Source organism: Lepidochelys kempii, chromosome 8 (genome assembly GCF_965140285.1).
Source record: "Lepidochelys kempii isolate rLepKem1 chromosome 8, rLepKem1.hap1, whole genome shotgun sequence".
In the NCBI taxonomy this organism is placed as follows: domain Eukaryota; kingdom Metazoa; phylum Chordata; order Testudines; family Cheloniidae; genus Lepidochelys; species Lepidochelys kempii.
Window position 1 is genome coordinate 71,931,701 of NC_136387.1, and position 25,977 is coordinate 71,957,677.

At 38.8% G+C, this 25,977-nt stretch overlaps 1 protein-coding gene across 4 annotated transcripts in view; it reads left to right on the forward strand.

Annotated features, from left to right (window-relative positions):
- The window catches only part of DPYD (dihydropyrimidine dehydrogenase), a 542,988-nt gene that overhangs the window by 268,696 nt on the left and 248,315 nt on the right, over positions 1-25,977 (forward strand). For 3 of the 4 annotated variants that reach the window (XM_073356962.2, XM_073356960.2, XM_073356961.2), the window contains 3 exons: positions 8,191-8,298; positions 11,554-11,723; positions 14,083-14,293. In XM_073356962.2, the coding sequence (XP_073213063.1) occupies positions 8,191-8,298; positions 11,554-11,723; positions 14,083-14,293 (489 nt within the window). Of the gene's footprint in view, positions 1-8,190; positions 8,299-11,553; positions 11,724-14,082; positions 14,294-15,363; positions 17,315-25,977 lie in introns of those variants that run through there. The other variant, XM_073356963.2, reaches the window with a different exon arrangement.

The following is a 25,977-nucleotide window of genomic DNA, read 5'->3' on the forward strand; positions in this document are numbered from 1 at the left end:
CATAAGCTTTTGTGGGTAAAAAACCCACTTCTTCAGATGCATGGAGTGAAAATTACAGATACAGGCATAAATATACTGACACGTGAAGAGAAGGAAGTTACCCGAGAACTGGTGTTGACAGGGCCAATTCAATGAGGGCAGATGTGGTCCACTCCCAGTAGTTGATGAGGAGATGTCAAGACAGGCAGGTAAAGGGAGAACAATAAGTTGACAGAGTGCATCATCGTCTGTTTGGAAGTGATGTCCATGGTTGATGATAGCAGTGTGATGGGCAAAACTAATTAGGAATCAAAAAAACAAATTCTCTCTATATACCCCACAGCCTGGGGGCACTGTCCCTGTGCACCCACAGCACCATTCTTCTGTACACACATCTGTACACACATGGGGGTGCAGACTCCCATCCCAGGGCACCTTCCTCTGCCCATGTACATGCTCCTCAGAGGCCCCATTGCTTTCCAAATATGCATCCACCTCCTCCCCCGGGCCTCCATCCATCTGCACATCTCCCCTGGGTTTGTTGAGCTCAGGCATCAGCAGCAGCCACACCACAGGCTTCAGTGCGGCCAATGCACACGTGCTACCATTCAGTGCTTGTGCATCAATGTGGAGAGCCAGAGAGGCAGGTTATGAGGTAGGGTCCCAATCCCCCTACACACTGAGGTGCTCAGCTCTACCTAGCATGAGGGACTTTTCTCAGGCTCCTCATGCACTGCTTTCCCCCCTGGAATGAAGCAAGGGAGGGAAGGGGGGGATAAAACTCACTACCACAACCCTATCTAAGTCGTTCCTTTGTAACCCAGGTGACTTGTAGTGATTTTCCTCCCCATCTCCCCCCCCTTTCTACTTTTTTTTATTAACAAAGCCCTCAGCTATGATTAGGGAATTACTCTTTAGAACTGTGCAAGTATACCCTATCCCAGGGTAAAGAAATCATTAATAAAAAACAGTAAAAAGAAGCAGTTATATTACAAAATAAATCTACCAGGCTTACAAAGAAAACAAATTTGAAAGAGCCACCTGCTGTGGAGATGAGGCAGTAATCTCAACAGCAGGAAATAAAAGGGGGAGAGGAGAAAAATACAAAAGCATAGACATTAAAAAAGTAATTAAAACACTTATCTCCATCAACATACATAACAAACAAAAAAAAATCAGCCACCTAAAAACATACTCTATTGAACTGCACAACAGGAAGTAACAAAGCTGCCACCATAACAAAGGCTTCTCCAGGAGAAAAGAGAAAGATCCTTTAAAAATATAAGCCTCAAAAGTATTTACTAATGCGCTAATCACTAATTGCCTGACCTTGAGAGATGTGGAGCACCTGCAGAGCACCCACAACTTTATTGGGAATTGCATCTCTCAGGATTAAGCCTTTAAAAATATACAGTGAGTAACTCTTTAGATACCAAAAAGAAAAGGAGTACTTGTGGCACCTTAGAGACTAACCAATTTATTTGAGCATGAGCTTTCGTGAGCTACAGCTCAATGCATCCGATGAAGTGAGCTGTAGCTCACGAAAGCTTATGCTCAAATAAATTGGTTAGTCTCTAAGGTGCCACAAGTACTCCTTTTTGCGAATACAGACTAACACGGCTGCTACTCTGAAACCTGTCTTTAGATACCAACAACTTTCTGTTTAATATTATTCCAGTAGTTGTGTTAGAATGAATTTTAATACAGCATTAGTATAATCAGAAGTGTTCTACAGCTGGAATAAGCAAAAGCATAATGTTGCATTTTAGTACACCTAAATCATTGTTTAACATTGATGGATTGACAGCAAAATTGTCAGTACTTAATCCTGTTCATCATAAACGGATGTAAACAAATAAGTGGAGCATGTAAAACTGAATACACATATGGATCTTATGTCTAGGGAAAACTAAGTTTTTGACATTTATGAAAAGCTACTGTATTAATATTATCTTTTCCAGAAGTACTTTAATGTACTTCAAATGTGTAATACAGTTTGCACAGTGACATAGAATAAAGCAGATTTTTGTGCGTAGATTTTTGATCTCCTTTCCCACAGTCACAACCCAGACATGTTGAAGAGGAGTAGCATTCAAGAATAATAAAGGATTCTTACAGGAACAGAATTTTAAATATATATATTCTTCTCTGTCATGCACCTGTGCTGTTTGGTGATCATACGGTACCAGTGTCTGTTAATTTCCTGGCAAACTGAGAACTTTATCAAGCAGAGGTGCATATCTGAAATATTTGCTATGGAAGTATGAGAGGCCAATGAGAGAGCTGAGTGCATAAAAAGTTAGGGACACAGTGGAAACTAGGGACACAGTTAGGTTAGGGACACAGTGTCTTTGGTTAATTCAAAAAGGCTCTTTTCAGCAGAAAAAAATAGGTATATGGATGTTCCCTGTGGGAGGCCAAGTATGTCATTTATTCATCTAGCCTAATAAATCATTTTAAGAAGGGAAGAACAGTGACAGTGAGGATGGAATCTTTGGAGATATTTAACTGCTAAAATCAAAATGTCTCTACTGATTATATACAAGCTGCCATTTTCCAGAGGTTTATAATGTGGCCAAATCTGGGTTGATTTTCCTGACACAAAGGCCGCACCCTGTTAGATTTGAAGCCCTGCTCCAGAAAATGGGATGCTAACACATTTCAGTGAAAAGGTGGTCAGAATTTTTTAACATGGGCAAAACAATGTGTTTTTTCCTAGCCTCAGTCTCAGAAATGGCTACATTTTGACTGACATTTTCCAAAAGTAATTCATTCTGAGGCAAACACCCGCCATGGAAAATTTCAGCCCAAATGGACAATGTTTGGCAGAGTTATAAGCAACTGAAAATGGATTTATAATGGCAGGTATAGAGAAACCCCACTAATAGCAGTATTATCAACCCTGTCTATAATTATGGCGGTGCTGGTCCATAGCTGAGTCCAATGAGCTCCACCCTGTCCCTCTAGCCCAGACTGTGCTCAGCTCCACAACCTCACAAAGAAGACATCCCCATTTCTCCCCCGCACAATGCTCCACAGTCGTTCCCCCTGGTCAAGCAAGAATGAGGAGACATTTCCACAGACATTGTCCACTTCTCTGGGAATTTCTTTTCACTCACTGGTGGTTAGTTTGTGGGTTTTTTGGTTCATTTGTTCCTGGTTTTTTTTCAAGTTGTAAAATCCATAATTCAGTATATGTACAGGAGAACCTCAGCGTTGTGAACACCTTGGGAATGGAAGTTGTTCATAACTCTGAACACAACATTGTGGTTATTCTTTCAAAACGTTTACAACTGAACATTTACTTAATACAGCTTTGAAACTTTACTATGCAGAAGAAAGTGCTTCTTTTACCTATCTTAATTTACATGAAACAAGCACAGAAACAGTTTCCGTACCTTGTCAAATCTATTTTTAAACTTTCCCTCTGTTTTTTTTCAGTAGTGTACATTTAACACAGTTTCCTAATATATTTGCTGCTTTTGTTTTTTGTTTTGTTTTGTTTCTGCTGCTGTCTGATTGTATACTTCCGGTTCTAAATGAGGTGTGGTTGACACTCAGTTTGTAACTCTGGTGTTTGTAACTCTGAAGTTCCACTGTATGTAAATAAAAGTTGTGTTGATCATACTTAGAAAACAAGATGCACACATAAGTGAACAGTGATATTTTCCAAGGGTATGGGATTTGGTAGCAGAATTCACAACACATGATTGTGATTTATTAAAAATCTGGTGCCATGGAAATGCAAACCACTTCATTCCTCCCACAAGCCTCCCGCCCCCATGAATTTGCTAATTTTTCATTCAAAAAGGGTACTTGACAATTAAGTAAACTGTTACTGTCTAAAGCTCCACAATGAAAAACAGAAGAGAATTTAACTGAAATGTCTTTGTTAACAATTTACGTGACAATACAAAGGAAATGAAAGTAAAATAATATTCAGGATATCTGACACTGAACAGTGCTTTTATTCCCCCTAATCTCCCATCTCCACCCAATTTTACGACTGGCAACCCTGAGAGTACACAGCAGTTCCTTCCAGAAACTCCCTGAGAAGGAGTGTTCCTCAGTGCAGCGATGGGAAATGGCTAAGTTATTGTTAGGCTTTGGTATGTGTTACAGGCAGGAGATTTGGAGATGAATGATTGTTTCTGATCAGGGAATACTGAATACTGAACAAAAGAGTCTCTTTAATGGCTTACTCGGTGGATTTTGAGAGGTGAGAATATACTTACTAGAGCCTCTGTCGTTTATGTAGTTCTAAAGTATCTATTTCTTGGGTGGCTACTGGCTATTGTGCATCAGTATGGGAACACAGTCTCTCTAAAGCAGTGATAGTCAGACTGAGGCTTGTGAAGCACAAGTGTCTCTGTAATGTGTCTCCTGCAGAAAATGATATTAAAACACTGTGATTTAAGTATTAGTCTAAGTTATTAACCAATCAGGATGCTTTTATTATGTTATTAACCAATTGTAGTTGATAAAATAATACTTCACAAGTCATTTTCTGTGTGAATAATATATAGTCAATGAAGTCACACTTCTGTGGCTCTTTTGGGTAATGTTAATCGCTAATTTGGCTCCTGAACCACGGAGGTCTGAGTATCACTGCTCTAAAGGATCTTTTTAATGCATCTTCAAAGGGTATTTCTCCTGGGTGGATAGTGTCTCCAAATCCTCTCTTTCCTGGATAGTTACTTTACCCTGAATTGTATCTATCATTGGTGACTGGTTTTTTTTTCCAAATTGACTTTCCTATGTGACTCTTTTGCTCTAAACTATATTTCTTCCATGTAACTGTGTTTCTCCAGATTGTCTCTCCTGAGTGGCTACTGGCTATTTATCAATATTTGATCTCTCTCTAAAGTGTATTTCTGTTAGGTGACAGTTTATTACGGAAGGGTATCTCTGCAGGATGGGTATTAGTTCTTGTATTTCTCTCTCTCTCTCTCTCTCTCTCCATATTATGTCTCTCTCATGGGTGGCTACTGGCTGTGTGAAGTACTTGGTCTCCTCCTTGTTTAATTGAAGTACTGTATCTGCAATCTTTACCATGGCAAACACCAGTGAGAAAGATTATATATTAGAATCCAGTACAGCCAGTGTGAAAGCATAGGAAAGCATTGTAACTGTGCCAGGCATATATGAGCATGTGAGGGGAAATCCCTAAGCATTTCCTTCAAATGTAAATATTATAAATGTGGTTTTCTTAGATGTGTCTGTGAAAAGAAAATGTGTCTCATGCAAATAACAATAAAATGGATGCTAAGCAGTAGATCCCTAGTATTCTATTTTGTTATCACAGTAGTCAGGATAAAAGCTCTTGGACCAAATTCATCCTGGATCCAGTTCCATTGGTTTCAGTGGTATTGGACCAGCAATGAATCTGGCCCATTAGCATTAGACTCTTGGCCTGATTCTGATTCTCTTAAGATTAGTGGGAGTTATGTCACTGACTTTAATAGGAGTAGAATCAAGCTCAGTTAGAAAGCGAGACTGCACTGGTAAAAAGGGATGAGAGTTCTTTTGGTTTGGGGGAGTATTGTTTTCATTTTTGAAAGTTGTGGGGGAGAGATTAGGGCCACATATTACCTTTAATTCACACTGGAACACATGTTAATGTCAATGAGTTTTGCACACGGATCGAGGATGGAATGTCACCTCTGGTAGTGTAAAACCCAGTAGTAGCAGTTGCTCAGATCTCTCTCTCAACTCTCTCCTCAGCCTTTTGGGAAGAGGCTTAAGCACTGAGAGTTAGAGAAAGGAAAGCGCAGTGCTGTAGGGCTGCTTATTGTGGTACCCATTTTAGAATGATAAAACAACATATGAGTAGCAGGGGAGAAAGAGCAATCACAATCTGTATAATTTTTGGACCATTTCATATACATATTTTACATACTCTTAATAAATACACACCAATTAACTGGCAGCACCTGAGCCTATCCCTTATTCATTGTTCATTAGCAAATGTTCTTACTTCCAGAGGAAGTATGATATTCAGGGGTTCTAATCTGTTATACACTGAATTTGCACAAGTATTTCCTTACCTGATTTTTCTCAACATCTAGCTATAGACGTGGTATTTCGAGCCACATGTGTTCAAAAATCATGAATCATGCCAAAAAAATAGTTTGAAGGCCAACTAGCAAAAGAGACACAAACTAACAGCAAAAGTTTTTGTAAGTACATTGGAAGCAAGAAGCCTGCCAAACAATCAGTGAGGCCTACTGGATGACTGAGGTACTAAAGGAGTACTATAGGAAGATAAGGCTGTTGCAGAGAAACTAAATGAATTCTTTGCATTGGTCTTCACTGCAGAGGATATGAGGGAGGTTTCCACACTTCAGCCATTCTTTTTAGGTAACATCTGATGAACTGTCCGAGATTGAGGTGTGAGTAAAGTAGGTTTTGGAACAAATTGATAGATTAAACAGTAATAAGTCACTAGGACCAAATCGTATTAATCTCAGAGTTCTGAAGGAACAGATACGAAATTGCAGAACTACCAACTATGGTATGTTACCTATCACTGAAATCATCCTCTGTACCAGATGACTGAAGATAGGTATTTTCACGCCGATTTTTAAAAAAGGATCCAGAGGTCCATTAAGCTCTAACTCTAGTACCAGGCAAATTGGTTGAAACTATAGTAAATAATAGAATGAATATAAACACAAATGATCGCAATATCTTTAGGAAGATTCAACACTGCTTTTGTAAAGGAAAATCATGCCTCACCAATCTGTTAGAGTTCTCTGAGGGTGTCAAGAAACATGTGGACAAGGGTGATCTAGTGGATATAATATACTTGTGTGACAGATTGTACCCCTAATGTTTACCACTTTTACAAGACTATGATAAATTATGTACAAAGTATGCCTTGTGAGGTATTGTTTGAAAATTCATAGTTTGCTGATCATTATTGTCCTGGTAAAATATGTGTGGCCACCTTGTTTATAAAGTTATAAGATTCTATTGTATGATATTATTAAGGCATATTCCAAATCTGGGGAAGCAGCACAAATCAGTTCCTCAGAGATGAAAGGCAAACTGATGCCTCAGCCAAGTGTCAACAAAATCAAGTGGACAATCACTTGTTTAATTGGCCATTCTTTGGCAGAAAAAAGGGTGTGAGTGAGTAATTTACATCTTGGCAAAGGAACAGACTGGTTGTCACCTGAACCCCAGGTGGAGAGGATCCTCAAAGAGGAGGAAAAGTAATAAAAAATGAGGAACAGAAGCTCCAAATTACCTCTCCCCGCTCATCTCTACTCATGGCATCAATATTTGAAAGACAAAGGAAGCATAATTGAACTGGGGGAGTGGTTCTTGGCTGAAGTAATCCAGTCAGACTGCTGTAAGCATATGGTGAGAGAAACTTTTTGCTTTAAGCTCACTTAGCATTAGTTTGCATTTTACCTTTTATTTCTTTGTAACCAATTCTGACTTTTGTGCCTCATTAATTGTAATCACTTAAAAGCTATCTTTCTGTAGCTAATAAACTTTTGTTTTATCTAAACCAGTGTGTGCTTGGATTGAAGTGTTTGGGAAATTTCATTTGAAATAACAAGGTCTGTGCATATCATTTTCTATTAATGAAACAATGGACTTTCTATGAGCTTGTATGATCAAGGAGGGTATTGGAGAGTACATGATGCACATTTTTGTTAATCTAAGTGTTTCCTCTTTAGATATAAAAGTCAAGACTTTTGTTGAAAATGTCGTGTTATTTCATTCAATTTGGATGAAAAATAACTTCCTAACTCCCATGCCATCTAATCCATTTTCTCTGCTACCCAGCTGCACAGAAATAGAAAGATATCTTTTGCAATCTTTTGGTTTAATTGTGAAGTCTCTCTACCTTATCGCATGCTGATGTTGTACAACTATATGTTATTAATGACATAAATAAATAAATAAAGACCAATAAGTACTTGCGGGTTCCAGAAAATAAGTCAAGAACAGCCATTGATGATGATGTACAAATGTGTTCAGGGCAGATATTCAATTTTGGTACTTATACCCGTTCCTAATTGATTAAACTGACTGGTTAGCATTGTGGTGTTATTTTCAGATGTAAGGTGGTTTGGTAAGGCCCCTAGTTTGGTAAAACTGTTGGTATTTGGGAGGTTTTTAAGACTGTTTGTCCTGCTTAACTCTTGTTTTTTAATCTTTGAAGTTTTCTAAATGATCTGCTTAAAATTGTATTAGGTTTACCAGAGCCAAACAAAGATGGTATATTCCAAGGACTGAGAATGGACCAAGGTTTCTACACATCTAAAGACTTTCTACCACTGGTAGCAATGGCAAGTAAACCAGGTGTGTGTATATATAATATATCATTTTAAACAGGTTCAGTAGATTGTTAGCAATTACGTTAGTAGTTAGTGGAGTTCCACAGTACACAGACACTTGTACAGTGGTAAATCCAATAAAGGGGCATGTGTAAATGCAGAAGGATGTATGGTCTAGATTGTTGTGTCGCAACCCTCTTAGGGATGATAAAAGACAATCAGGGAGGCTGCAAGTCATTGAACATTTGATATTCAATTCTGCAACAAAGAAAATGAAATAAAGTTAGAGCATGAATAAGAGAGATATAAATTACTATAAATAATTATATACTAAAGTATAAATATTAACACCAAATTATATTTGGATAATGACATAGGCTTATCATGATGATCACTGATACATTTTATGCACTTTTCTAGTAAATGTAAGGTGGTCATGAAAACTTTTGAGGTTAAATAAGGGGTTGCCAGCTTGAAAACTTGAGAAACATTAGTCTATATAGATTATGGGTTGTGTTATGCCTTTTTAAACGTTAGGAATTGTCCTCTTTAAAAATAAAATCACACACTGCTTGACTGGGTGTGTCAGTATATGACCGTGTGTTAGTCAAATGATTATTTCTATATTCTTATATACAGTACAATCTGTATACAATAGTTACGCCATTATCACCTACAGAATGGATCAGTTCAATGTGCTCTACATTGAACTGCACCTGAAGACCGTTCATGGTCTTGAATGTGGTTGCCTGCTTACTTAACACAGTTCCCCACAAACAACATCTTGCACAAATCATCTGTTGCAGGGACTTTATTTTCTGCTTATAAAAGTGAAATTTTATGTTAACCCTTTTTAGTACAAAGTGGAAGTGTTGCAGAAAGAAAGATTTATCCCTTCTCTATTCCATCCCCCATCTGCTATGTTAAATAGGTTACTTTTGTCCATTTTCTTAAATTTATAATATAAATAAATAAATTTAGAAAATAAATTTAGAAACAAAAATGGGGGGAGGAGGAAATCGTTGAGAGGGACTTGGCTAAAAATAAGTGTGATGGAGAACTATAAAGCTATAAAACATTTCATGATTTAATAAAAATAAAACCATATAAAAATAAAAACCACTACCTTGAAACAGTTATAAAATACACAGATTTATATTCTAAAATACAATATAGAATTTGTATCCTTAAAGTTACTCACATACATACGTGTTTGCAAGATTGGGATCCATGTTCATTAAAAATGCCATCTTTCATTGAGATTGTATTTACTAGAAGATAAAATGAATTTTATTTCATTTATTCTAAAAAGATTAAGTATAAATTTTGAGGAAACAGACCAGTGTCTCAGATCACTGTAAAATACTGTCATCAATACTCTCCAGGTATTTGGTATCCTACATTAATAAATATATCTGTTTTACATACAGTACATTGCTTTTTCTGGTGCCTGTCCAAGGCTCTAAGCGCTTCATGCTATTTAAAACTAAAACTTCATGCTATTTAGAATTTGAAAATAATATTTGGTCACCTAACACAATTTTTTTTCTTATTTCCAAGATGACAATTCTCCAATGATTAGACTCCCCCACAATATATATATTTTCTCCCCATTTGCAGCACTTCCCCTAAACTCTCTTTCAATTTTCAGGTCCATTGCTTATGAATTTATATTCTCTCAAATTGGTTCCATGAAATAGGCCTCCACATTAAAATAAATGTTTGTGAAATATAAATATCTACACATGCCCCCTATTTAAACTCCCAATCCTGTAAAGATTTATACATTTGAGTATCTCCATTAACATTTAGGCCCCAATCCTACAAGTCATTACATGTGGGCAGATCCCTGCACTCATGTGGAGTCATTTGCAGGATTGGGGCCTTATCTGAGAGAGAAACCAAGATCTGAATGACATTGTGACTAAACTTTTGTTAATTTGAAGTGGTATTTCTAGGCATGTTGGAATGGTGTCATAGGCATGCATTGCACTGTCTTCTCCCATGTTGTGCTTGTTCTTTGATAAAATAAAGGAGTTCATTTTCCATTGCTGTCAATCTACCACCTTTCATCAGACTGAATTCACTTTGGAGATAAATTATTCTAGACAGAAATAGATATAGTAAAGTAATCAAAGCCCCAAGCCAAAGCCACATGGAAAAATGACCGAGTCTTGCAGTATGTGGTACCGTTTCCAAGTGGAGAGGGTTTTGTGGATCAGGATATCTTTGTTTTTCTTTTGTGAATTTAAATTTAAAGAATTATTTTCTTGAAAGAAATTGATATTTGTGCTTCTGCACCCTTGCTGTGAAAATTCACAACTGATATAGCACGAAGTTCAGACTTACAGAGCACTGATTATATGGTCAACACAAACTCTGCTGAATGAAACTATCACCAACTCATTGAGATTATAGCTTTATATTATTTATGCTATAATTTTAAAAATTACTGTAATTTGTCTAATCAGCAGTTAGTTACATTTAAACTGATGGTAAAGTGCAATCCAATATATGGAGCACATGCATTTTAGTTTTACTTAAGAATCTCTTATAAGTGAATTATCAAATAGAGCACCTTGGATAATGAATTCTTAGAAAGTCCTAATTCTCTCTGTTTCTTTTTGCAAATAAAGTCTGTAGAAAACCAATATAGATTAAGCACTTAGTTCAGAACAAGATCCCCTAGAAATTATTGTAAGAATAATAATCTTACCTCATTGTGTTCAGCTGCCATAGGGAATGGCTTATGAGAACCATGCCATAATCAGGATATATTCAGAGTCTTTTATAAAAGTTACTTAATTCTGATGGCTAAGAGACCAATATTATTAAATTATCAGATGGGGCAATAAACAAATCAAAAGCTGTTAGAAAAATACAGAGTGCCACTTTTTATAAACTATAAAGATGTTTTTTACTTAGGAGAATAATGAATCTGATGAAATTAGTCAAAAGTTTAATTTTTGAGTGATGACCTCAAATTGATTGAATCCAGTATGACAGATCCTACATTCTTAAAAATGTATTGTAGTTTATAACCCTCCATGATGGGCAGGCATTGCTGCTAAGGGTACTGACTATGAAATTACATATATGAGCATATCTTAAAAGTGGGAATAAAACTGTCTTTCAATGAAGCAGAATAATTTGATAGTGACACTCCATGCTCGGAAACTGCAAGATGCAATTTTACACTGCTTTGAGTACAAGTATCTTTTGAGTTGTCATGCAGAAATTGTTCTCTTCTTGAAAATGGGGTTTTCTTTTCATCATTCAGGAATGTGTGCCTGTCACTCTCCATTGCCATTGATACAGGGAACTGTAATTGTACTTGGAGCAGGAGACACTGCTTTTGATTGTGCGACATCTGCTTTACGCTGTGGAGCTCGCCGTGTATTTGTGGTCTTCAGAAAGGGATTCACTAATATCAGGGCTGTCCCCGAGGAGGTAAAACTGAACAATCAGAATGTTTTTGTAGTAGTAACAAGACTGATTTTATGAGCTGGAATGATGATTATCGTTGTTATTTATACAGGGCCCAACTTGTGCAAAGTACTTAAAACACTGTAACATAAGGTTTAATTCATCAAAATGAAATTGAAATTTGTAAATGTTTATTCTAATTCTGAGGCTCATTTTATGTTGTGTCTGTGTCAAATTATGCCCTCAGTTATGCTTGTGCAATTCTCCATGAAGTCAATGAAAGTTGCTCTTGCGTATCTGAGGGTAAATTTTGGTCCTTTGTTTATAAACTATAAAATATTTAGAAATGCTTAAACACACATATGCACCTGAGATATCAAATGATGAGGTGTACCTGAATTATTGTGGGCCATTCTAGTGTTACTAGTGACTTTTCAGGAATCTGATTTCCCAAAAAAGTTGCACTTCTGGGACATACTTAATGAATCACAGTGATCCAGACAACTGCTAGGAACTTATAAAGACATGTAAAAAGGTTCTTTGTGTGTTGAATGCCTATCAAAGGCTGGTGAGCGATGGCATTCAGCATATATTTCTGTACTTAACTTGATTTTGATAAACATTTTTTATTAAGAAACCTTTTTCATTTGTCTTCAATTATTAGATTTTGGTGGTCTTATTTGGTTATAATTTATGTGGCACATACTTTGGATTGTTGCATAATTTATACTAATGAGACATGTAATGTACCTCAGTCATGGAATTTATATGAAAATGGTCCTGTCTTTTCAAGAGAAAGTGTACATCTTTGGAGACCTAATAGTTACACAAAGGGGATGATGGCACACAATAAGCAATGTAATATCTCAATGTGCATAAGTTAATTCTGTTTTCCTTGCCGTAAAGCAAACACTCAAGTTGGGGTGGGGGATTCTTTAAATAAATAAATTAAATAAAGCTTATTGAGATAAAATGTAATTCATGTACCGATCTGTTTTTCAGTTCATCAGTATTCAGACTCCCATGATCTCTTTGTGAGTGTATGTGCAAATCTTTGTATTTTTTAAAGTTGTCATTCATAAAGTCTGTAATTATACCTATTAACTAAATCACACTACAGATTAGAAATTAATAAAGTAAAGATTGCCCCTAATCAAGCATAGCCATTATTGAGGTTTCAAACATGGCCAGATGCTGAAATGCTGTAGAATATCACAGGTATGAAAGAGATTATTTGTCATATAATCATGTAGGGCCAGATCCTGGCTGGAGAATTTCAAGTATAGTGTCTATATTTAAGAAAGGCGGGGGAGGGGGAAAGTGATGCAGGAAACTACAGGCTCATTAATGGGCCTCAATTGTATGCAAGGTCTTTAGAACAAATTTTGAAAGAGGTAGTAATTAAAGACAAAGGTAAATGGTAATTGGTATAAAATAAAACAAGATTTGACAAAGGTAGATCGTGCCAGACCAGCCTAATCAGTTTTCTAGACATAGCAAATGCAGTAGTTCTAAACTACCTGGATTTCAATAAAGCATTTGATATAGTTCCACATGGGAAATTATTAGTTAAATTAGAGAAGTTGGTGATTAATATGAGAATCCAGAGATGATGGGTAAGGAACTGATTAAAGGGGAGACTACTGCTGGTAAACCTGAAAGGTGAATTATCAGGCTGGAGGGAGGTTCCAGCCGAGTTCCTTAGGGATCAGTCTTGGGGCGAATCTTATTTAATATTTTTGTTTATGACCTTGGTACAAAAAGTGGGAGTGTGCTAATACAATTCGCTGATGACACAAAGCACTGGAACAGCATACAAGCAGATTTGGATGACCTTGAAAACTGGAATAATAGAAAGGGGATGAAGTTTAATTGTGCAAAGTTCAAGGTCATACACTTAGCAAAAATTCCAGTTGATAATATCTATAAGCGGGGGACAGATTATTTTTTCAGAGGAAAATTTAGTTTGTTTTTGACAAAACCCTACCCCCACCCCCAATTTATAACCACTTGTACCTTGCATTCAGTGCAGGCCTACCCCCCATCTAGGCTGCAGTCAGTACTGAGTCTGTGCTCACCTAGACCTGTCCTTAAAAGACCAACATACCTTGTTATGTAGGGTAATTCCATTGACATCAAAGGGACCACACTAGTCTAAATGCAGATTAACAGAGGAGAAAATATGAAAAATTAATACTCTTCGCCATTGGTGGATATGCTGATCCACTCAATATCATTGGAGACTTTGGAGTAAGTATCAAGAATAGACCGTAGCCCTACACGGCAATATATTTTGCTAGATATGGAATATATGCAAACTTCATAAATCAAAATCTTTTTATGAAGACATCATAATCTTTGTATGACTTTTCTTTTTCCACAGATGGAACTTGCAAAAGAAGAAAAGTGTGAATTTCTTCCTTTCCTCTCACCTCAGAAGGTTGTTGTGAAAGGTGGACGAATTGTTGCTATGGAATTTGTTCGAACTGAGCAAGTTGAAGCTGGACACTGGATTGAAGATGAGGATCAGATTGTCCGTTTGAAGACAGATGTGGTGATCAGTGCCTTTGGTTCAGTTTTAGGTAACCCTAAAGGTAATGCTCAGCTGTAATATGCTATATAACAGCCTGTTATTACTTTAGTACTATTACTATTTACATTTTGGGAACTTTGGCTTTCCTCTCCTAAATTTTGTCCTCAACTACAACTGGATAAATGGGTTGTGGGAAGGTGGAATTGGGCTCTTAAGTCTAAATGTTCAAAACTGAGAAGTAATTTGGGCTGGATGCCTCTGTTTTTGTTTGCACAACTTGCGACATTTTAAAGAGTTTTTAGAAAGTGTTGAGCACCTGCCTTGTGATCTGTCTCTTTTATGGTATTTCAAGTTGAGTACTCAAAATAACTAATCACTTGAAGGCACCTTTGCGTGTAAGTTATGGAGTGCTGTGTTAGAATGTGTGAGAATATTATTGTGCAACATAGTCCGTAAATTATAACAGAGTAAAAGAGATCGATCCAAAATCCAGTCTTTGGTAATTCTAAGGCACCACTCAGTATGGTATCTAACCAAGAGATATTTGCAGATCATCAACCTTTCCAAGTTAATTTTGGAAAAGTGATCCTTTAGTGAATGACATTACAGCATTCCATTTTAAGGCTTAATCTTAAATGGTTCTTAGCCATTGCAACTCCCCCTATTTTCCTCCCAACATCTTACAGATTTAGGTACTTATTCCGTATAAGTAACTTCCTTATTAAATTAATTCAGTCTGCAAGAGAAAATTTAAAATACACTAGGTGCCATAATTGCAAATTCAAGAGGTTGTCTGAAAATCAAGCTGCGTTCTGAATGCTTCATATATCACTTAAAAAGAAGGAATGTGGAAGCAGAACATAAATGGGCAATTCTGTTCTTAATGCAAGAAGAAATTAATACAGCTTGCCTATCCACAGCTATATAGGCTCTATAGTCTTCATCTTGACATTAGCAAACTAAGCAGATATAACTACAGGTGGGTCTGACCCAAAACTCAAGATCCAAACACCCCTCACAAATGAGATGTAGATGCAAATGTTACAGTGCATACCCATCTATAACTGAAAGACATTTGCAGTAGTATGGTGCTATTTTCTCTCTTTCTGACTGTAATCATTCCTTAAAAAGAACTAGGGGCTGCTGTGATGGGATGGATAGATGGATGGATGCCCTCTGTATTGCTCAGGACTGGACAGGGATCCCAGCTGTCTCACACATGCACTCCTTAAGGACTGGAGGCTGAAAAATCAGGAGCTGAAAACTGATGGAAGAAGCTTGGCTTCTCTTTGAACAGATTGAAAGATTCTAAGCTCCTTAAAAGCATCATACATCAAAAGCATATTAAATACCAAAGCCAGCTGACTCAGTAGAAGAGAGATGGACCACAACTAATTGAGCCTAAACTGGGGGGTATTCATAAACGTGATCTAGATGGTGGGAGTCCCAGAGATGGACCTGTACACCTCCTCCATGTATAGTAATACCAGGAAATTACTCCATGACATGTCATCCTGAAATTTTGGGCATGGATGCTCTGATACAGAAATGGACCAGACTCATACTATGTACTCCTTCCCATTTGCTACTTTAAAGTGCTTCAGGGGATAAGGCCAAAAAAAGTTTTGGAAATCCTTGTAGTATCACACTGGCCACAGAGACTTTGGTTCTCTTAGACAGTGCAAAATACAGCTCAAAACCTCATAACATGGCAAAGACTTCTGTACCTTCTTAACCACAGACAAGTTTTAAATCCAAAACCATCCAAGCTGAGTCTAGCAATATATCTTGTTGCCTTGCAGCTTCATATAAGGACAAAACGTTAGGTAATGGAGAGGAGCTATAAGAACATTTTAAGAATTCCAGAATGTTGCTGACAGATGTCAGTAGAGCTGTCCTGTAACACAAATCAGATATCCAATACTTCCCATTCAATAATATTGATACTAAGGAACAATGTTTACAATTTTTAATCCAACGTATTATCACAGGGGGATTTTAGATTCTCTACTACAATAAAAGAAAGGGAGCAAAGCCATTCCTTTGTAAATTTAATTTACAGGTGTTCAATTGTTGGGTACGTAACCAATGATTTTTGATAATTTAATTCAAGATGTGCTGTTATCTACAAGGTAATTGCATCCGTCGTACTCACAGTGATACTCATTCTGTGCAACCTTATGTAGTGCAGTTATCGAATGGTCAAAGGAGTAAATAAGAAGCACGTGGGACTCTGATGACTTTTTGTGAGTGGGGACTACCCTTCCACTTGGTGATATGTTGTCATATAAAGAATTTAATATGTGTGTTGCTTATGGTCTAGTGATCAATCTCACCAAGGAAGTACAAAGAAAAGCTAGGGTTTGAATTTTTAATGGAGTCATGAGCCACTGTCTTGATGGAATTGACTTTAATTAGAGAATATTTTCAAAAAGCCATTTCAAAACCCTCATCAATTCTTGCTATTTAGAAGGTCTTTGGGAAGGTTTTCTCAAATCTTTTGGGGTAAATAAAACACATTGCCTGTGTCAGTGGCAAATTGTGTTGGTTCTTGGGTGCCAGGCTAAAAGGTTACTCTACTTGTGTATAGGTATTCCCACACTCAATCTTGCTTCAGCTTTAACTTGATGGGCTGATGGGGCCTAATGCGACAGTTTGTCATTTTGGCTGACACTGAGGTTTTGAACAAGGGACATCCAAACCTAAAAGCATGAGCTGCTACAGCTTGAACCTAAGCTCTATAGCTGATGACTATAACAAATCATATCCTTTGTGGATTTGCACAGAGGGGGACCGATAACACATGCTTACCAGTGAATTACACTACCACTAACTATAACCCTTTCAAAAGATGGGGAACCTAATGCCCATTTGCCTGTTAAATTACCCATTTGAGTTCTGTGTAGCAACATGCTGTAGTCTGATAGGAACAAAATCATAATTCAGGTAGATTGCAGAATGAGTCCTTTTCCTTTGGATGGGCAACATACCTCAGTTTCACATGATATGTCTGTGGATACTGCTCCTGGTATATAAGCTGAGTGCAGAAATTTCTCTCACATACTGGAAAAGTTAAAAATAAATAAACTATGAAAATAAATTACTATCTTTTGTGGATACGTCATTTTCAATTCTTTACACCTCTTCGTTAACCAGCAGTCTTGAAGCAATTCAAATATACTCATGCTCATTGAGAACTTAAATCCTTGGCACATCAGAAGTTTAAAAATAAATGAAAACAGGATTTAAGCCCTGATTCAGAAAGTCATTCTCTCAAGACAGGACTGAAGCACATGCTTAAAGTTTAGCTCACTGGGACTTAAGCATATGGTTATCTGCTGCCCTGAATAGGAATGGAACTTAGGATGGAAAGGCTCTGTCAGTCCATTATTGTCATCATGATGTTTCTCGCTCTTGCAGATGAACTAGTAATTTTACAGCTCAGTTTCCTCATGCTCATAGGGAGGTATTTGCTGTTTGAAGTTTTCTTAAAATACAATGCTATTACATTTTCAAGCATTCTGGTTTTTACTTTATTTGCCCTTTGGGCTCAGAGAAATATATTTTTAATTTTTTCACAAAACCTTAGGAGAACTGCAGTCCATTCTATGCTTGGGAAGCTGGCTGAGAGAGCTGGACAGTTGCCATATAGAACTGTGTTAAAAACCTAAGCACCACTGGTGAAAAGCAGTTAAAAATCAGGTTGTTGTTTATACTAGATTCTTGAAGCGGAGAAATACTGGCCTGTGATGTTTTCTTGCTTGTTTGTTTTGGTGAAAGGAAGTTTTTGTGCAGGCACAGTCTGCATTTCCACTGAGCAGCACATTGGGGCCAGGAAACAAGTTTATGATTGGGCCTGAATAAAATAAACAGCCTCAGGGGAGCTTTGCACTTTCACTGACTCTCCCTGCTTTCCTGTTTTGCCATTTTGGAGCCTAAAATGTGTGAGTGAGTTACAGGAGTATCCTCTGGAACCATTCCAAATTGCAGTTTACCCAATAAATAAGAACATAATTCCTTGTATTAAAATGTATCTCTTAATGGTGCTGCATATAATTCCCTGTATGCTACTAAATAGAAGACCAGTTGATTTTAAGGCCCAGGCTTTACACAACAATTGTTTTCTTGAAAGAGAAGGGACAGCACCAGTTTGCTGCTTCAGATTTCCCCCTATTTAGTGGGGTGGGGGGAGGACAGGATGGTTTTTCCATGAAAAAATTATGAAGAGAAAATAGAACTTTTGCCACATATGTAGTCCAGAGCTAATACAGGAGATGCCATTGACAATGCTAGTTTCATTCAAAATTCTGTTTAGCAGGCAGGAGTAGAAAGGAGCCACTCCTACAATTTCTTGGTAAGAAATGTATGTTCTTTATCTTCTTTAACAAATTAAAAGAAATACTACAAAGGTCCAAACATAAATGCAGAAAAGTAAGTATTCTAGTATATACACAGCTGTGATAAATGAAGGAGGGGGGTAGCTTCCTTTTATGGACACCCAGCCAGTTAACTATAAAATCCCTCTTAGTAGCTGTTCTCTACTTGCTTTGCCTATAAAGGGTTAAAAAGTGTGACTGCATGCATAGGTAAAAGGAATTAAGTGGGCACCTGGACAAAAGAGCGATGGGAAGGCTAGAACTTTTTAAAATTGAAAACTTTTGTCTGTTTGTGGTTGTTCTCCCAGAGAGCAGGGACAGGGCTGGGACTATGCTGTAAGAAGCTTTAAGCCAGGTATGAAAAACCATCAAATCATACCTAGAAACTACTTATTTGAAAACGCCCAGATAAGTAAGTAGATCAGAGAATGTCTAGGAAGACGCGATTAGGGTTTCTCTCTTTTTTTTCTTTATGGCTTGTGGACTCCTCTGTGCTAACCCCAGGTGCTTTTGTTTTTGCTTGTAACCTTTAAGATGGACCACAAGAAAGCAATTTTGATGCTTAATTTTGTAATAGGCTTTTTGCTAGATTAAAAAAAAAAGTTCCAGATGTATTTCCTTTCTTTTTGTTTTTAATAAAAGTTACCTTTTTTAAGAACAGGTTTGGAGTTTTGTGCATATGTTGTTTAATTAGCTGGTGGCAACAGCTGATTTCCTTTGTTTTCTTTCTCAGCTCTTCCCCAGAGGTGGGGGTGAAAGGGCTTGAGGGTACCCCACAGTGAGGTATTCCCAAGTGGCCTTCCTGGGTCAAAAGGGGTTTTTTGCAATTGGGTGGTAGCAGCATCTACCCATCCAAGGTCAGAGAGAAGCTGTAACCTTGGGAGTTTAATACAAGCCTGGAGTGGCTAGTATTAATTTTTAGAATCCTTGCGGGCCTCCACCTTCTGCACTGTGCTAGAGTGGGGAATCAGCCTTGAAAACAGCAAAAAATAAAAATATAAATCCTTTGTTATAATTAGCTATTAGCTATCAAAATCTTGTGTAGCATATTTGCTGGAATTGTATACATTGGCACAATGATGCAAATTAGCAGATAATCATAACTTTCAGTTGTCTTGCTTTTACTTTTTATTTTTGTGTAGTCATCATGTTTCAGAACTTCAGTAGACAAAGCATGTTTACCTAAGCACAGGGAGCCAAAATAACCCCTGGCATCACTCCACTGACTTCAGTGGTATAAATTTGCTCCAAATGTATGAAGTGGATTTGTATTTGCCCTACAGGCACATTGCTTTTCTTTCCAGTGAAACAATGATGGGGGACAGCATGATAATATGGAGAATTTTCATGCAGATTTTGCCTCCTGTTTCTTTGGGATTGTTTAAAAGAGGGTAGGACAGATAGCAGTTACTAAACTATTTTGAGTCCAGCATAGGGTGACCAGATGTCCCGATTTTATAGCCTTTTTTTATATAGGCTCCTATTACCCTCCACCCCCATCCTGATTTTTCACATTTGCTGTCTGGTCACCCCAGGCCAGCATAGCATTACTAAAGGTTGCCATAGACAATGCCTATAAAGCACAACATGTTCTATAATTGTTTTTTCTTTCCCTGATAACTGACCAAGAACAGGTTTTTCTCCCTTATGAATAACTATTCTGAGCTTTTACTTATTATATGCCAGCTTTCACTAGTAGTTGGTATCACATATGTTCTTGCTCTGGGACAGTATTATAAACCTTAAGTTTGACATCGGTCTCTAAGATTGCACATATTATGTTCTTCATTTATATAGAATATAGGCCGCATATGGAAAATATTTCCCTCTTTTTTGTTTTTTTCTTGTTTTAAATATGCAAAAGTATCCAATTTTGTGTTTCATTTTTTCCTAAACAAACATAAATTCCATAAACTTTATTGGCAGGATCTAGGATCTGCACCTGATTTTGTTTTGGGTTTTTTTTTGGTTTTATAAAGTGGTAACTTGCATGAGTGGGGATGTAGCATACAAATTATTTTTAAAAGGGAAAAGAAATAGTTTCATCTTCAATTCCATGCCATTTTAAAAGGGTGCATTAAGCAATCAGGGTGACAGAGAGAACAGTATGTGATATAACAGCAATATTAGATAGAACATTTGCAAAATACAGTTTACATATTGGTTTGTGAGATCTTCATATTTACAGTTTTACAATTTCTAAATGTTTGGTATTGCGAGGCCTTTGTCCAGGTTCCTAACTGATGTTTTCTAGACAGGCAGTAGTATATTTCAGAGGCAGAAAAGTTGCCAACTTTTGGAGTGTATTTTTTAAAAATAATTTAGTGCTTAGGAAAGATGACAGATTTGCAGTCTTGGAGAGTAAAGTCTTCTATCTACAGAAATGTACACTGTGGGCAGAGTAATATCACAATTTACAAAGGGTTCAAATACTAGTCCCATTTAAATCGATAGGACTTCGGCTATTGATATTGTTTGTGTAATGACAAGTTGTACACCCTTTCACCTGCAGAACATCTGCACTGGTAGAGGGACAATAGCAGAATTGCTGCCATTAATTTTACAGCCAGGCTTCCATAGGAGCTTTGCTGGTGGGGCTGCTTAGAGAACAAATAGGCACATTTCCCAGCATATGTGGACCTAGCCTCACCTGCCTTGCCTGCTTTGGGAAGCTGATGCAGGTCAGGGCAGCCCACAATTGGCCAGGGATGGTCGGTGGAATGTGCTTGTACCATTGCTTCTGCAGCTTACAATGTGGATTGTATTGGCAGTGAATCAGACTTTTTACATGTAAGGTAGCTATATTTTTACACATATGATTAAGTGAGTTACCGTATTTTCAGATTGTACTAAAGTACTTGATGCCCTTTCACAGTAAAGAAGTCTGTAAAATGGATATCAAAAATAACATTAATGAGTGTCTAAAGCCAAAATTACAGGAATTATGGAAATGGTTAAACATAAAAACCATTAAACTGTTTACTGAAGCTTCACAGATATACTGCAGCTAATGAGTATTTCTGCTATTTAAATAAGCTCAAATTGAACACACATTACATGGCAACATAATTAGTCATGGCAGTCAAATACACACAGACTCACTTTTAAAGCTTTATTTGAGGAATCTTTTCCATTCAATTTGTTTTGTTAATTAAAATATTTTTTCAGTAATCTTTTTTAATAATATTGTTTTTGCAAGTGGTATAGTTTGCTGCTGCCTTTCCATTTGTGTTTATTTGCACTATGAATACAACAAATGTGGAATACACATTAGATGCTTTCCCTTTGTGGTGTTTGTGATAGTGTCACTTGATGACAATAGAATAATTCAGTTGTATGCTGTCTTTCATCCAGAAGGATCCCTTTCAATTATATACATATATTTGATCAGAATTTTCAGAAGAATGAAACACAGACACAGGGATGGATTTTAAAGTGAAAGGCCACAACTTCTTAAACTTTAATGGGAGAGGGTAAACCACAAACAAAAACCGAAACATTTTATTTGGGTCCAGTTCAGTGTTAAAGCGCCTCTATGGCAAATAGCCTGTATTGGGTCATTCAGCCTGCCTCCAAGTATTCAGCCTGCTTCTGAATCCTCTCACCCTCCCTCTCTGGGGGGAGGGGAGTAATGAGGGTCCTCATGAAGGGCACCTCAGTCTGTGAAGACTTAAGTTCTTTGTGATGATTTGGGGATCACACAGATCAGGGTGTTCTGTCACCCCCTGCCCTGTAACCTTGGGATGCCTTAATATTGTGCTGCTATGGCTCAGATCCCTGACACCCAGTAGCCTGCCCACAATCACAAAGACTTACTGGCTTCCACCAGCCTAATTACTCCTTGCAGGATGACACCAACAGCCTTTCCAGTCCCAAGTTTCCCCAAATATGTCCTCCTTGAGTTCTCAAGTACTAGACTTTTCCCCTCTGGTTCATCGCCCTCCAAAATGTGAAACCATTCCCCTAAATACCAGCTTACTTTGGTGCACACCCTCCACACAGTTTGCACTAGAGACCTGCTTGGGATAAAAATGAACAAAAGGTTCATTTAATAGAAAAACCCACAGATTCAAAGATGAAAAAGTAAGAGAGAGCCAACAGATACAAGTTACACAGAAAACAAACGTAAAGATGCAACCTTGGGCTTTATGCTTCTATATTAGATAAAACTCCTTGTCTAATAACAAGTTACCTAAGTATACCCACTAACTGTAGGTGGGATCCAACATTTCACAGCCAGATTCCCACTTGGCTGCTGGCCGGGGTGAAAGTAACTTAAAGGACTTACTGGTGCGCTGGAGTCCTGAATGAGGGTGTGGCCTCAACCGGAAGAGGTGGGGCCTTTAAATCACCCCCAGAGCTCCCAGCTGCAGAGGTGGCTGGGAGCCCCAGGGCTCAGGGGTGTGATTTAAAGGACCCGGGGCTCCAGCCATCACCACGGCAGCGGAGCTCCGGGCCCTTTAAATCGCTGCCCGAGCCTGGCTGCCGGAGCCCCGGAGTAGCGGTGGCAGGGCTCTGGCAGCACTTTAAAGGGCCCGGGGCTCCTGCCGCTGCGGGGGAGCCCCGGCCCTTTAAAGCGCCATCCGGGCCCAACTGCCTGAGCCCTGGGGTAGTGGCGGCAGGGCTCGGATGGTGATTTAAAGGGCCCAGGGCTCCCCGCAGTGACTGGGAGGCGATTTAAAGGGCTCGGGAGGTGATTTAAAGGACCTGGGGCTCCGGCCACTGAAGGGCCGGACGGGACCGGCTTACTTTCACCTCTGGCTGCTGGTCCTCAGTTTCTGAATGGATTCCACTTCAAATCTCATCCATTTTGAAAGGCTTAGCAGGTTTTTTTCTTCAGTAAAAAGAGGAACAGATGATAATTAGATGTTGGGATTCAAAAGGTTACAGCTTTTTAACCATTAAAACACAAATTATCAATATCACACGTCAAAATATACAAAGATTTAGGACAGGGAAAGAACATTGATAACATCCAGATGAACCCAATGAGCGGAATTTAGGTTGGCAGGATAGAATTACTTAAAATAAGCACACAGGCCCTTATATGCTGAGATGGGCTGGCTTCAGGCAATAACTTATGTACTGTAAGGCCAGAAGGGAACATCATGATCATCTAGTCTGACCTCCTGCACATTGCAGGCCCCCGAACCTCACCCACTCACTCCTGTACTAGGCCCATAATCTTTGGCTGACTTACTGAAGTCCTCAAATCTTGATTTAAGACTTCAAGTTGCAGAAAATCCACCATATACTCTAGCTCAAACTGGCAATTGACCTGTGACCCACACAGCAGAGGAGGGTGAAACCCCCAAGGATCTCATAGAATCATAGAATCTCAGGGCTGGAAAGGACCTCAGGAGGTCATCTAGTCCAACCCCCTGCTCAAAGCAGGGCCAATCCCCAATTTTTGCCCCAGATCCCTAAATGGCCTCTTCAAGGATTGAACTCACAACCCTGGGTTTAGCAGGCCAATGCTCAAACCACTGAGCTATCCCTTTCTGCCAATCTGATCGGGGGCAGGGAGGGAATTCCTTCCCAACCCTAAATATGGCAAGCAGTTAGACCCTGAGCATGTGGGTGAAACCTATCAGCCAACCCCTGGGAAAGAATTCTCTGTAGTGACTCAGAGACTGCCCCATCTAGTGTCACATCTCTGAGTGTTGGAGATAGTTGCAAATAAGAGTCGCAGCCGGGACATATGTCATTGTAGGCAACCTCATCATATCCCTACGCCCATAAATTTATCAAACTCAGTCTTGAAACAAGTTAGAATTTTCCCCTCACTACTCCTCTTGGAAAGTTGTTCCAGAACTTCATTCCTCTGGTAGTTAGAAATGTCTAATTTCAAGCCTAAACTTGTTGATGGCCAGTTTATGTTCATTTGTTCTTGGGCCAGCAATGACTATTAATTTAAATAATTCTTCTCCATCCCTGGTGTTTACCCCTCTGATGTATTTATAGAGTGCAATAATATCTCCCTTCAGCCTTTGTTTTGTTATGCTAAACAAGCCAAGCTCCTAAAGTTTCCCCTCATAAGGTAGGTTCTCCATTCCTCTTATAATTCTACTAGCCCTTCTCTGCACCTGTTCCAGTTTGAATTCATCTTCCTTAAACATGGGAGATGTTATGGGGTGGACAAGGTCCGGAGGCCCCCTGATGAATGCCTCGCAGCCCTGTCTCACCTTGCCCCAGAAAAGAGCAGAGGAGAAGTCCTCCAGGTGGCCTAGAGTGGCTGCATGGGAAGCAGCTAATCAGAGGGGCTGCTGGAACAACCAGTTGGGCCAGGAGAGCCATATAAAAAAGGAGCAGCAGAGACAGTCAGTTGTTGCTTGGAGCTGGAAGAGGGAGGACTGGGTACCTGGATGGCTGGAAAAGCAACAGTGTGGACAAGACTGAGCCCGGGGAGGGCTGCTGAAGATGGGGGGAGATAAGAAGGAGCTCCTGGCTGGCTGAAGGAACTTAGCAATGTAAAAGCCCAGAACCTAGCCAGACCAGGCGACGGTACTGTGATGGGCCCCGCTGATCTAGTTAAAGACTAAGCCCAGGGAGGGCTGTCGAAAAGGACATACCAATTGAAGGTACCGCGATGGATTGTTACAGGAGGGCAGTGTCTCCAGGGAGAAAGCCTTTGCAGGAAGTAAAGACTGTATACCTTGGAAGGGTTTTGTTTGTTTGTTCAACCCACAGACAGTGTGACTCAGGCAGAGGATTGAGTCACTGAAGACGCGCAGAACAAACCATCGGCTGGAGGATGGGGGGGGAGGAGACACTTGTGAGAGGTGAGTGCCACCCAGTTCCAACCCAGAACTAAGAAACAGCAGGCTCACACCCAAACAGAAGGGGGTGCTTGTGAGAAGCAGGTGCAACCCCGTTCCAAACTGAGAGATTGCAAGGATGCATTTGGCCAAAGGGGGGCGCTTGTGAGAGGTGTGTGCCTACCCTGTTACAGGAGACCAGAACTGCACACAGTATTCTAGATGGGGGTCTCACCAGTACCTTGTACAATAGTAGTAATACTTCTCTCTCTCTCTCTACTGGAAATACTTTGCCTGATGCATCCTCTGGTTGTCCAAATATTCTCATATGATATGCCAGTGCTCCACCATATAGGCAATACTTCCCAACTTCGTGTCATCCACAAATTTAATCAGCACACTCCCACTTTTTGTGCCAATATCATTAATGAAAATGTTAAATAAGACTGGACTCAAGACTGATCCCTGAGGAGCTCCACTAGTAACCTCTCTCTAGCCTGATAGTTCATCTTTCAGTATGATCCATTGTCTCTTGTATTTTATCCCAATTAACATTTACCAATGTTTTTAATTCCTCACCAGACTAGTAATTTTACTGCCAGTATTGCCTA